This window comes from Mixophyes fleayi, chromosome 5 (genome assembly GCF_038048845.1).
Source record: "Mixophyes fleayi isolate aMixFle1 chromosome 5, aMixFle1.hap1, whole genome shotgun sequence".
In the NCBI taxonomy this organism is placed as follows: Eukaryota; Metazoa; Chordata; class Amphibia; order Anura; family Limnodynastidae; genus Mixophyes; species Mixophyes fleayi.
The window spans coordinates 38,801,653-38,815,381 of record NC_134406.1 but is presented as its reverse complement, the minus strand read 5'-3'; the positions used below and the strand labels follow the sequence as shown (position 1 = coordinate 38,815,381).

The window sequence follows — 13,729 nt, the reverse complement described above, 5'->3', positions numbered from 1 at the left end:
CATATACAACCTTGCATAAAACTGCGGGCAGACCGAGGAAATAATATAACCAGACTCTTCTGAATTAAAATGCAATACTGCCATTAACATACTTGATCCTAATATAATCTAAAAAGAGTATTTCTCATTATATTTACACTTACCTGCTACTTCCCCTTAGTGGGGCCTCGGGTAATGCACACTGAACAGAGGACTCTTCTCTTTTGTGTTGTATAATTCAGCACTTTAAAATGGCCGCCGAGATGGTTGTGAGTGGAAGGACCAATAAAAAGCTGTGATCTCTGTAATTGCGACTTTGTATTAATCCACGTAGACCCCCCCCCCCTTTCTGTTTTTATTTTAGGTTTCTATAAGGGCACATAGTAGACAGCATGAAAGTATTCATATATTTCTCTGTACATGACACGGGTTACTTCATATGGGCAGCACGGTGGCTAAGTGGTTAGCACTTCTGCCCCACAGCGCTGGGGTCATGAGTTCAATTCCCGACCATGGACTTATCTGTGTGGAGTTTGTATGTTCTCCCCGTGCTTGCGTGGGTTTCCTCTGGGTGCTCCGGTTTCCTCCCACACTCCAAAAACATACTGGCAGGTAAATTGGCTGCTATCAAAATTGACCCTAGTCTCTCTCTCTCTCTCTCTCTCTGTCTGTCTGTGTGTGTGTGTGTGTGTTAGGGAATTTAGACTGTAAGCTCCAATGGGGCAGGGACTGATGTGAATGAGTTCTCTGTACAGCGCTGCGGAATCAGTGGCGCTATATAAATAAATGGTGATGATGATGATGATGATAAGCCCACTAACTACATAGCTAGTGACTATGTGTGCACGTATTTTCATGCTGAAATTGGGCCTTAATGCAAACACAAAAAAAAAATATGAAGAAAACCTTCGTATATTTGTAAAGTTCAATGATTCCCTAAATATACATCATAAATGAGCTTTCATTTTTTTCTAATTTTCATATCAAATTGAATTTTAGCTATACTTTTGCAAAGTGGATGTTAGATCGTAAAAGTAATTCAAATCACTTTTTATTACTTAAATTGGTCTTGAAAACTTCTATAGCTACTTCAGACATCTGTAGAATAGTGGATTTAATTGGATTTCTTTTATGTGATGATGGATAAAGATTGATGGATGTGTAAATGCCAGCAAGGGATCTTAACTGAAAACCTATTATTCAGAGGGGTCCAAAAACCTAGGAAAAAGCAAATATTACCTGCTGTCCAGTGATCACGTCCTGCACAAAGACATGCTCACCACCAAGTACCTCTACTACGGTCACTGTGAAGAGCGCTGCTAAACAATGCAGTGAGCAGGTGAATAGCAGTGATATTTGGTAAAAAAAAAGTGTAATTATTAAATGTGTATTTTGGGGATAGATCCTCAAATCACAGAAATAAAATGTCACCTGGAAAACGTCAAAGTCTATAAAATATATAATATGCGGAATGCTTGTGACTAAAATATAATACTGCCACTTACCTTTAAAAGTAATTAAACACAAAATTTACTTCGAAGTTAAAACCTGAGGCTAAATGTATCAAGCGGAAAGTTTTCCTGTGGGTTTGAAAGGTGGAGCTGTTGCCTATAGCAACCAATCAGATTCTAGCTATCATTTTGTAGAATGTACTAGATAAATGATAGCTAGAATCTGATTGGTTTTTCAAACCCGCTGGAAAACTCTCAGCTTGATACATTCACCCCCTGGTCTTGGTGACTAGTGAATTAATTTAACATTTCTCAAAACAATATTGTGAGAAAGTGAATTGTGTGGCTTTACGTTATGATCATGTGTACATACAAACATGCCTCAATCACTATAGAACACTATACCCTGAATCCTTTCTTTTCTACACAAAGACAATTCTTTCTAAAGTAAACATTCTTCCTCAATTGTCTTTTTACCTAAATGTCTTACAAAACATCCGGCTTTTTACAGTTTATTCTGTATCAAAAATTGTTTTGGAAATAACATCCCTGTCAATATTGGAAGCACACGCACAATTTAAGTTTAAGGGATACAATAAAATAAATATTTCATAACAGGAAAAAAAAATTATAATTTGAAGCCGAGAATGAAAAACCCATTTCTTAACATTATAAAAATAATCCCAAAGGGAACATAAATGGAACAGTCAGGCCCGGCGCTCCCATTAGGCAAGGTTAGGCAATTGCCTAAGGCGCCGGGCTCTGCAGGGCGCCTCAAAATTAAAAAGCAATGACTTTTGTCGTTTAAAACGAGAAATCCACGGGGAAGGGAGGGGGGAAGGGGCTATGAATCGCCACCGCCGCCTCTCTGCTCCGTCTCCTTCCCTCCGCTCACTGTCGGGCGTGACATCATAATCACGGCCCGACAGTGTCTGTGAGTGGAGGGGAGAAGACAGAGCAGAGAGGAGCAGCTTAATGCAGGTAAGATAAGGAAAGACGTAGGGAGGGGAGGGGAGGGAAGCGCCGATTTTGACAGGGTACCTGCGGCGGGGGGCGTTGATTTTTAAAGTGTGCCTGGGGGCGGGGGCGCCGATTTTCACAGTGTGCCTAGGGCGCCAAGGACCCTAGCACCGGCACTGGGAACAGTATGTATTTAGGATCAAATGATTAACACGGAATGACGAGCATGGACACTAGACACATACACCAGACTGACCATCTGACATGGTGAACATGAAGATTTAATTAGTAAACCAATCAACTAGCAATATAGTATATTTATGGTATATAAACATGTTTCAAAATTAGCCATGTTATATTATCCCAAAAAAAAAAAAAAAAAAAAAGAAATGTATTTTGGAGAAGAGTAAAGTGGAGTCAGATGGAAGACACTACTGGGGTGAGGTTCGGGGGTCATATCTCTTATTACACAGATAGACTAAAAGGTTCAGCTACTTTTCCTGAAATAGCATCTTCCTAGTACTAAGCTATAGATTCAGCTGTCTTTCTCTGATCCCCACTGCCAGCATAAAAGCAGGGTTAGCGGGAATGTATATGGCCATAGGATGGTACAATCCCCCTCCCCATCGGACTCTGATAAACTACTTGTATTGTCATTCCAAAATTAAGATGTAACTTTGCCAGATATCGCCACAACTTTTTGTGCTATTGGGAATTGAGCTAAGACAGCAAACTGCTCATTTAGAAATATTATTTACATGAGCTATGGTCCTTTTGTGGCGTGATTCGCCAGTGAAATTCCGGTGCAGAACGGTTTAAGCAAACAAGGGAGAAATAAGGGGAGATTTAAAGTGAGCCTGTCATCTACACACAGTGGAGGCAGCCATTTTGTGGGTTGAACTAACAGTTATGCCAATGCAATATAACAGTAATTCATGTTGGTTGTGGTATTAGATAGTGCCTTAGTGATGTCACTGGCATATAGCAGCATGATAGGCTGGTCCAGACCACAGGAAGGGGATCCTTTCACTGTGTGTAGGTGAGAGGTCTACCTACAAAATAAGAACTAAAACAAAAATTTCTGGGCTTTTAAACCAATTCCATTTTATTAGCAATATTTTTTTTAAAAAAAAGAAATGCCACAGAACAGACCCCTATGTGCTCCATGCCACTCGCCACATCATCATAGAGCTACACCACAATGGTGTTTAAAGTCCCAGTGCCAACAGTTACTGCGCTAGGACTGGGAAACACATGTGCATCAGCAGCCTGATGCTGGGTTTGCTGCAGCCCTGGTATGGGGCCTGCTTGTCAATTGGAGACTGCCCTAAGTTCATCTAGGACCACCACAGCGCAGAGAAAGGTGACCGCTACCTTTCAAGTAAAATGCACAAGGTGAGTGATGAGTTACCTTTAACAATAAAGTGCTAAAAAAAAAATAATCGTTTTTAGTGTTACTATACCCACTGGCGGTCTTGTGTGGAGGTGTGGTCCAGAATTAGTGGGACCTCCACAAACGCTTGCTATGGAGCCTTGCATTGCTATGTTCCAGCCCTGTAACTAGATATGAATAATTCTGCACCAGATTTGCACTAAACACTTGTGCAAGATTGTAAAAATGTAAAACTGAAAGTGTCTTAACATAAAGTATCCGATTATCTCTGAGCCTGTCATGTACACACAGCGGTGTTTGTTATTTTGTGAATGCAGCCTACCAATTCACTAGGAACTAAAGACAACTGAGGCATGAGGCACACATTGCCTTATGCCTCAATGATGTCACAAGTTCCTAGAGAATTGCTGCATCTACACCAATGATGTTCCAGATGATAAAACGTCTGCCTTCCCTCTGGCAGTAGGAGATGGACACACATTAAAGAGTATGTCTAGCCACTATTTGACATCCGTGTTTATCAAATGCTAAATACTACTGAGCTATATCATATATCTGAAAGAACAGAAGCCTTTCAACATAAAAGGTAACAACACTTTTACTGAACATAAATATCCCCAATGGAAAATGTGTTTTATTATTATTAACTTTCATGTTGCCTTCTAGTAGAAAACAAGTACATATAAAAGTTAATAACGTATCTACTTGTGAGCTGAAGACTTCACCGGCATCAATTCAGTTGGAAAACATAATAGTGGGAGCTCTCACATCGTCACCGCCATTTGTCAGGTAACCAGGACTAGCGTTAGATTCTGCTTTGTGCAACATTGTTGCAGCTGTTTGCAAAATAAAATCAATATCTTGCACCTTATGAATTGGAGACTCATCTTGTGTTGTTATAAGAGGTATTTCTGTATCTTACACCATTTGGAAGCAGCAGAGTGTGGATGCCAGGCCTGCAGACTTTTGATGTACAGTGTGGATTGGTGGATTCATACACAGAGGCAGTGATGTCACAGCAGCTGAAGTGGCTGAAATTTTTGATTTTTGCCCTGTATCAGATGTCATTAGGATAAAGATGTTGGATATGGTTTCAGCTTCAATTTTTAACAGAGCTACAGTGAAACACTGGAGTAGCATGTGTTTGATTTTAGTGCTTCATATGTAAAAATTTAAATTTAGGGTTATGGTCACTCTAATAGAAGTCAAAGTACACACAGAAAATATTTATTTGCTGTGGATCACAACAGATCTATGCTATATTAGGTTATCAAATAAACCATGGGGTATATTTACCAAACTGCAGTTTTGGAAAAAAAAATGGAGATGTTGCCTATAACAACCAATCAGATTCTAGTTATCATTTATTTAGTACATTCTACAAAATGACAGCTAGAATCTGATTGGTTGCTATAGGCAACATCACCACTTTTTCATACCCGCAGTTTAGTAAATATACCCCCATGTGTGTATTTAAGTCTGATACTAACCATTTATACCTGTTCAGGTTGGGAGATATTAAATCACTTGAGCAGATCCCATTTAGATCCCTATTATTTCCAACCGCTTAATATTTGTAAAAGGTGTCCAATTTAAACTTTAAATCATCACTAAATTCCTAATCACAATTGTTGCAGCATTTAAAAAAGTAAGTGTGAATAGTGAAAGGTATGCGCTGGAAAATTAGGTTTACTTTTTCCAGCAATATATATTGTATAGACACATACAAACACATTGATGCTGTCTTAAGGTGAACATATACAGACTGACAATATTGCTTGCAAATGGACCTATCTGCTCTGCAAAGGAACAAACTCATAAGGATAAAGCAAATGTCAGAGTTTTAAAAAATGAAAAAGTATTAATGAAAATGAAAAGCATTCTGATATTAAGAACAGATTGCAGTGCCATATTTGCCATGGCTCTATATTTTTTTGCAGTGAACAGAACATATCCGTAGATAAAAATAAAAGCAAAAACAAAACTTCATGGTATTTTATAAGTGCAGGAAAAAGGAATCTTGCAGACTCTCCCACTCATACAGCACACCCATAGTATAAATTGTGTATAATGTGTGAGAATGAGTGTGTGTGCCCCCGTAGGGATGATACAAGGCTTCTAACCCAACTTCGCTTTTGGCGATACCCAAAAAGTGTGATCAGCGCTAGTGGTAACACATAAAAACATGAGTTTTTGGTTGATTCTCTTGATATTTGGGTGGGTTTGGCAATTTTCCACCATTGATATAGCTGCTTAGTGGTGTCACATCTCTCGAGTGCCATTATAGAAGTTACTTTGTATTTTGATGATCAAGAGAATTGAGTGAAGATGTCAGACGCTATGTATATTCCCTTTAGTTGGGGTAAAGTGTGACACAGGGGTATGACGTTAATATAAAGTGTGGTTCTCCTCAGCATAGTATAACGCGACTATGATTAAGATTTGAGGAAATTACCTAGATTGTGATGTTCTTCAAACATTTTTTTCTTTTCTAAGTATCCCGTTATATATAATTACTAGGAAACAGGCAATAAAAATGTTATGTAAACTTATACGTAACTATGTATTGAGGCGGGATTCATTTGTTAAAAACCAGTTCACTGAACGTTTACATACATTAGCTGTTTCTTCATTGTAAACTCTGAAAACTGAGAAAATCCTAAATGCATGTAAAATAAACTTGGGGCACATTTATAAAAGCTGGGGCATAGAGAATAGTGCAGAAAAAGATGTAGTAACCCACAGCAACCAGATTCACTTAGAAAATGAAGGCAGACATTGATTGCTAAGGAGTACAGCACCTTTTTTTGCCCAGTTATCAGTGCACCAGTGCTCATAAATACCCCCATCCCCCTCAGATTGAATTCATAGCATAAGGCCTGCTTTGGTCCTCATCACCATATACCTCAGCACACCAGTTACCAGATCCAACATTTCCTTTGAATATACATAGTAACAACTGGACAACGACCAAAACATGGTGCAAAATAATAACAAACAGAATAACATAATACATTTAAATACAAACACTGCTGATATATACACAGAAAAAAATAATTGCTATTTTCCCAGCTTGTGGACATTTCCAGCATTTGATTTCAATGGACTTTTTTCAGCTACAGCTTTGTCTTCTTCCCGGGGCTCTCATTTGAATCAATTTTAAGACTAAATATACTGTCCAAATCATTGAGAGAAGTGTGAAACAAATGAAATGGCTTAAAGGTGTTTCCAGAAAGTGACTGATGTATCCCATCTTTGTGACAGGGAGGCACTGTAAGGGAGGCTTGGCGACTCTTCGGAATAAAAAACAAGGTCTTGTTTTCCAAGACAATAGACCACGATATTTCGACAAAACAGTACATGAGACAGTGGCGCCTGCACGTTGCAGCCACCGTTAGGATAAAATGGCGGGAGACCACCGCACAACAGTTAGGTTATCAGTACTTGCAGAACGCCGCTTGGCCTGTTTTCGGAAGTCCTTGTACTTGTCTTCACACAAGCGGGAAATAGCCTAAATGAAATGTAAAACAATCTATATAAAAGAGAACTATTTCTCCCCAACATATCCTAATCCTATCCCAGGTACGTAATCCTAATTAAATCATCCTATACCATCCCTCTAGACAGGCAGAGATCATATTATATTATTATGTTTAATATGAAAATAATTGTCCTAAATATAATAATACCATGAGCTTGTCCTTGCACTCAGATAAAAATTTTGTAAAAGTGCTTTTTCCATTCCTTACATTTTTTAATTATTCTTAATTAAAAAAAAGATAATGTGTTACAAAAAAATAACTTGTTGGCAACTTTATTTTGCCTATCAAAGAATGACATCCTAAATTATTAAACGCTGAAACAAAAAAAACAAAAACACAAGAAATGCTTGCCACAAAAGCTGTAATATAGCAGGCAATATCTGAAAATTGGTTCAGTAACGCAGAGTGTGCACAATGCCTAACTATGATCTGATCAAAATCAAAAGGATCATTAATCGGGCATCCAGTCAGAAGATGACTGCTTTCACACTCAAACTGGCCACTCAACCTCTAGAACCCAGGGGGTAAATTTATCAAGCTGCGAGTTTGGAAAGTGGAGATGTTGCCTATAGCAACCAATCAGATTCTAGCTGTCATTCTGTAGAATGTACTAAATAAATGATAGCTAGAATTTGATTGGTTGCTATAGGCAACATCTCCACTTTGTCAAACCCACAGCTTGATAAATTTACCCCCAGACCTCATTTAATTTGGTCACCTACATGTGTGCAAAGTGGACAAGGTCCCTTGTTAGATGGCATGATTGCAGCATGTGGTCACCTGATCATATCTACATCCTGCATGGCTCTATGTATCTTGGATTGAATTTTGATTAAGGTGCTACATCCATCATTATTTTTGAATGTTAACAGCAAAACAAGAATTAATTTTCTTTTCCATCAATTCAAACATTTTGTTTTATCAGATTCAATGCAATATAAAAAGTTTTTACATTACGTTCAAAAGCTTTCTTTCTAGGATAAAGAAATATTGCTACCAGGCAAGCTCTACCCTGCATTCATAGAAATATAAAGACAATGGTTTTCATCTCTACGAAATGAGTAGAATCTTTTTAAGATTTGAGACTCGCTCCCCCTAATATAACCAGAACACTGTAGTTTACTAGTAGTCTTCTGCAACAAAGAAAAAACAAACCGAACAACAAAAAAAAAAAAAAAAAGGTTACCTCAAGTTTGCAAGCACGATCCCGGCTGAGGGGTTCCAGCGGGAAGCTGAGATTGTTGCCTTCTGCTAGTGACCGCAGATCAAAATAATACTTGGCGTAAACACTGGACGGAACGTTAATATTGAATTGCAGCAACTCCAGAAACTGCCGCTCCAGCTCATTCCTGCAAATTGTAATTAAAAAGTAAAAAGATCACTTTTAAAATTCCTTTTTCTATTCAGTAGATAGGAGCACCTTAAACCTAGTTCTCCAGTATTCCTAAAAATATACACTGCCACGCACCATTAAATATTATTGGTTTAGGCAGCTGTATTTGTTCTAGAAGTCTACAATGTAAATGTCTTTAATCTGTGTAAAGATGCCTCATAATTGATACGATGTAGCTGTGATATCGGGGACTGATCAATTGATCCGATCACTATGTGGCATGTTGGAGAGTGTAGCTGGAATATGCCACCTACAGACATCAAATGGAACAGTGCCACCCAGTGGCTGTACATGTACCTAGCAATAACTTTTGAACAACATATCTCCTGACCTGGGGCAGCACTTGTTTAACAGAGCAAATACAAACAAAACATATAGGTCTACGCAGTGGTGGAAGTGGAAATGTAGAAGTGGCGGTATGGAAAATTTAATGTAAGTGTATGGAATTTGATAGTGACCTAAATATCAACGTATACATCCTTTTAGGTCACAAATAAGGTAAAACATAAATGAAAATGAATTCCAACTTGTTCAGTTAATTTAGGTTCATCAATTAAATAATGATCTGGGGGTGGCATAAAATAACAGGTAAAACCGGGAAACGCGGCAGTCCTATGGTAGAGTGAACTCACATGTCCTCGACTGTGATATCTTTCAGGATTTGGCAATAGTCCACATTCCACACAGCCTGGTCATCCCAAACCTTGGAGGCCAGTAGTATCGCCCCCAATACAATCCTCTTCCAGTTGGCTGGACATATATCTATTTCCGCATAGGTTAACAGTCTTTCAAGATACACCTGTAAACATGGAAATAAAAAGACAGGTTCATGATTTCACTGTCCAAGCAGAGGAAACTCACGTAGCTATCAGAACATACACAATACACTATTATTTCCTATTATATATGGGATTATGTAATATAAGGATATTAGATGTCACCAATGAATCCTATAAAGACAAAGGCCACAGGCTGATTGCTTTTATACGGCTCACAGAAAACCAACATTACTTCTAATACCTGTAATAATTTACAACAGAGGCTGCTTTGTTCCTTATAATACACATATTGAGAATGTACACTGACTTGATGACATCAGAACAGGGGCAAACGCAGGGATTCTAGATGGGGGTTGCCACGCCGCGCCACCAGAGGAGGCGTAGGCCTCATGCAATGGAGCTTGGTTATAATAAAATAACCCATTAACTACAAATACACTAGTGTACACATATCGATCCTCTTTCCCAAATAGAGCAGTGTGAAGCCAGACATACCTCCCGACTGCCCCTTCAGATCGAGGACAAATCACCCAAAATCAGTTGCACCATAATTAGGACAGTTGACAGATTGTCCTGCTCTCTCCTACCTGTTCTTGCAGATATCACCACTTGCGGCTGCTGGTGTCAGGAGCTCTTTGTTGTTGCGGCCTTGTTTGGAAAAGGTAGGTACAAGATATTTGATGAGCCTAGCAACGAGTAAGCTCTGTAGACCTCACTACCGTCAACCAGCCACATCGCTAAATCATTAGCACCCACATTTAATAACTAGGGCTTCCTACCGGCAACTAGCCCTGACATTAACAGCATTCACTCGTAATAAATGAGCATATTCTCTCCCTCAACATTAAATTAATAGTATTCACATTTAATAAATATTTAACAAATAGAGTACCCTCCCAAACAGCCCAACAATAGATGAATAGTATTAAATTAATAAATAACCCCCCCCCCCTCCAAACAACACAGACATTATGGACCAGACTCATTAGGGCAAGCATTCTGAACGAAAACCACGGTCTGTATTCTACGCACGTATCCATGAGTTGCGGACACCGGGATTCATCAAGGAACGAATCTCAAGATACGTGCGCTATTGAATTTGGGTATAGGTCTGCTCTGCTCTACTATACAAGACACTGCAGAATACGGCCAATCCCTATGTTGATTATAAATTCTCAAAAGAACACACAGGAAAATAAAAAAATTATAGAATTAATGTCACATGGTAATAAAGGCAGAATTGATAAAACAGTGAAAAAAAGTGTTTTTTTTAATTTATTTTTTGCCATGAAATACAGTTATTAGAACATTGTCAATGTCTACTGAACATAAAAATACATTTTACATTTGCTCGTGATTGCAAACTCATGTTACAGCATGAATACAGGACTGTCATCATTACTGATTGGGACTTAGACTAGCCACAGTGCTGGAGCAAGAGATACGGAAGAAAAACAAGTTACTTTCATGGTCATAGAGCTTGATACGTCCGCGGCTGCGTGTGCTCGAGTTTTGTACTTTGAGGAGTGATGTGGGCGGAACAGGACTTTTTGCCGTAGTCGAAGTCAGAAGCTGTAGTCAGTGCTCCTTGCACTCACTATCGCACGAACACTGCTTGCGTACATGTCCGTGTCTCTCTGTTTCACGGCCGTATCGGTCTGTTCTGCGCATGTGCAGAATGATTCTGCGTACTATATGCTGAAAATCGGCAGATACGTGCCTTGATGAATCAGGCCCCACATGTTCAATTAACAGTATTGACATTTAATAAATACACCTATTTCCCCCTAACATTAAATAATTAGCATTCACATTTAATAAAAAGCCCTCCTTTGCACAAAACTCAGCCCCAAATTAATAGCACCCAAACCCCCCCGCATTAAATTAATAGTCCCATTATACAATCTTAAATTAATAGGCACTACCATAAGCCCAGTATTACATTAAATAGCCCCCACCATCAAATCAATTGCCTCTACCATTGATATTTCCCAACCAATATTAAAATCAGCCCCGACCATCAAATTTGTAGCCCACACTCCGACCCACATTAAGAGCACTTCCTCCCCCCATACTTACCTTCTTACATTTGTTACTGTTAATATCAGAGGACCTCTTCTGTCTGCTTCTCTTAAACGCCACAGATCTCATGCAACTGGTTCCCTTGACATAGCCAACAATTAGCTGTCTTCTACCATATGGCTTCTGCCGCATGATACTAGCCAGCAGTCAGAGAAAGATCAGTGGCGTCCCACTTGTGTGCCATCAGCAGGGACAGGCAGATACACACAGAGGGAGGGGAGGATGGAGTTTGTACAAGCCGCTGCTGCATTCTATAGGGTGGTTGGTCCTGGGAAGGGAACAGCCTGTTTATTGCCACATTGTTTACACCTACTGGTGACCCTAATGCTAAGCTAAACACAGTCCAGCTCTCTACTGACTGGCCAGCTCTTCCAGCATCAGTCACCAACATAAAATGAACAACACAGTCTTTTAACCCCCACCCAAACACTGGAAACCAATCACAGACAATAAATTCAAAACACGCATATGGTACACCCGTGTGTTTGTGTGCTATGGGAAAGACTGTGTGGGAATCCACTCTGTATGCAGCTTTCCCTTGCAGATGTTTACACTTGCTTTACAATTTGTTGTCAATTAACTTGTCCACTTGAAAATAAAACAAAGTCCCACACACTTTCTCATGCCTCTAATGCTAAAGTAACAGAGACCAGCTCCCTAGACAACGGCCACTATATGGCATCAGTCACACATGACCAATGAAAAAAGGACAGGTTTAAAGAGTGTATCACTCCTCTAACAGCCCTAGCTTATAGAAAGGCAACACTCCCACCTTGCCTTTAAAAAGGAGGTCTCACGAGTTGCTCTGCCTGATTTCTCTCACTGCAGATACACCCTGTCAGCTCGCAGTTAGCTGGGAAAAAGATCCTTCTAAACCACCACAAAATATGTAAGTTTAAATCACACATATGTCCTCCACCTGTTTACCTTTAAACTAGCTGCACTGTTGCAAATCTTTGACACAATATTATACATATATATAATATTTTTCCCTCCAGGTGTTTGAACAGATCTCAAACATAAATCCCAAAAGCACACTAGTCACTGATGTTAATTCGAGGATACCCCATGTGTATTTACACTCTGTGATTGGTTAAGAATGCAGCACAGTGTAACAAAACTAAATTGTACATTACCTTTAAAATAACATAGTTTGAGGTTCATGCATATTGAGGTATGTTCTGGTGTAGCCTTTTGCAAGATTGCACACACACAAATATATACATTTATACATACAGTCATGTGACAAAAGTACCATTTTTCAAATCTGTTATTACATAGCAATTCATAATTAACAATGATCTAGGACGTGCCAAGTCCTACAGTTTGACAAAACTAATCTCGTGACAAATAACACAACAGATCTGGTCACCATTTATTAAAAAAAAAAAACAAGCCACCACAAAGAAGCCACATGAGTCAGTGTAAGTACTTCCACTATCGTCAGCAACAACAACAACTTTAAGGGGTTGTTTTCTATATGAGTTTATTAGTCTCTACATTGCATTTGAGGAAATTTGGTCCAGACCTGTTTATACACCGGTCTCTTAAGGTCCCATCACACAGAGACTCCCCCATCCTGTGGCTGCAAAACAGCCTCAAACCATCACCCCTCCGCTACCATGCTTGATGGTTGGTATGAGGTACTGGTGTACTTAAGCTGTGTTTGGTTTTCATTTTTGATTGTAGAGTCAAGTACGTAAACATTTTACCATGTTAGCAGAGGCCTCTAGGTCCTGGATGTAGCTTTTGAGTGTGTTGCTATTTCTCAGAGGATCCTACAATCTGATCTTTGGATACATTTGCTGGGAAGCACACAATCTAGGTGATTGCCAACTATCTTCAATGTTCTCTAATTCTAAATACAATTTCTCACTGTAGAATTATGGATATCAAATTGTTTGGCGATGTCCTTATAGCCCAGACTGATGAGCAGCAGGAATGGCTGCTCTGAAATTAGATGCCTTTTCTCCTGTGCATGTCGATAACACAAAACTGAATGCTCCAGACCGACCGGCCAAATTATCTTCCTTACTGGTATGGAGGCACTAAGGATGTACTAACACTTTTACCCATAGCTTCTTCATGCGGACTTATATTTTGTTGAATTAATAATGACAAAATAAAATATGCTATGTATCATTTTCACA

General features: G+C 39.1%; 1 protein-coding gene across 2 annotated transcripts in view; it reads right to left on the bottom strand.

Annotated features, from left to right (window-relative positions):
- Positions 1 to 5,125: 5,125 nt before the first annotated feature.
- CCNY (cyclin Y) overlaps positions 5,126 to 13,729 on the bottom strand; it is a 122,962-nt gene continuing 114,358 nt past the window's right edge. Inside the window, exons 8-10 of one of the 2 annotated variants that reach the window (XM_075212068.1) lie at positions 9,351 to 9,517; positions 8,512 to 8,674; positions 5,126 to 7,294 (exon numbers count right to left, since the gene is read on the bottom strand). In XM_075212068.1, the coding sequence (XP_075068169.1) occupies positions 7,178 to 7,294; positions 8,512 to 8,674; positions 9,351 to 9,517 (447 nt within the window). In that variant the 3' untranslated portion in view covers positions 5,126 to 7,177. The remainder of the gene's footprint in view (positions 7,295 to 8,511; positions 8,675 to 9,350; positions 9,518 to 13,729) is intronic. The other variant, XM_075212069.1, reaches the window with a different exon arrangement.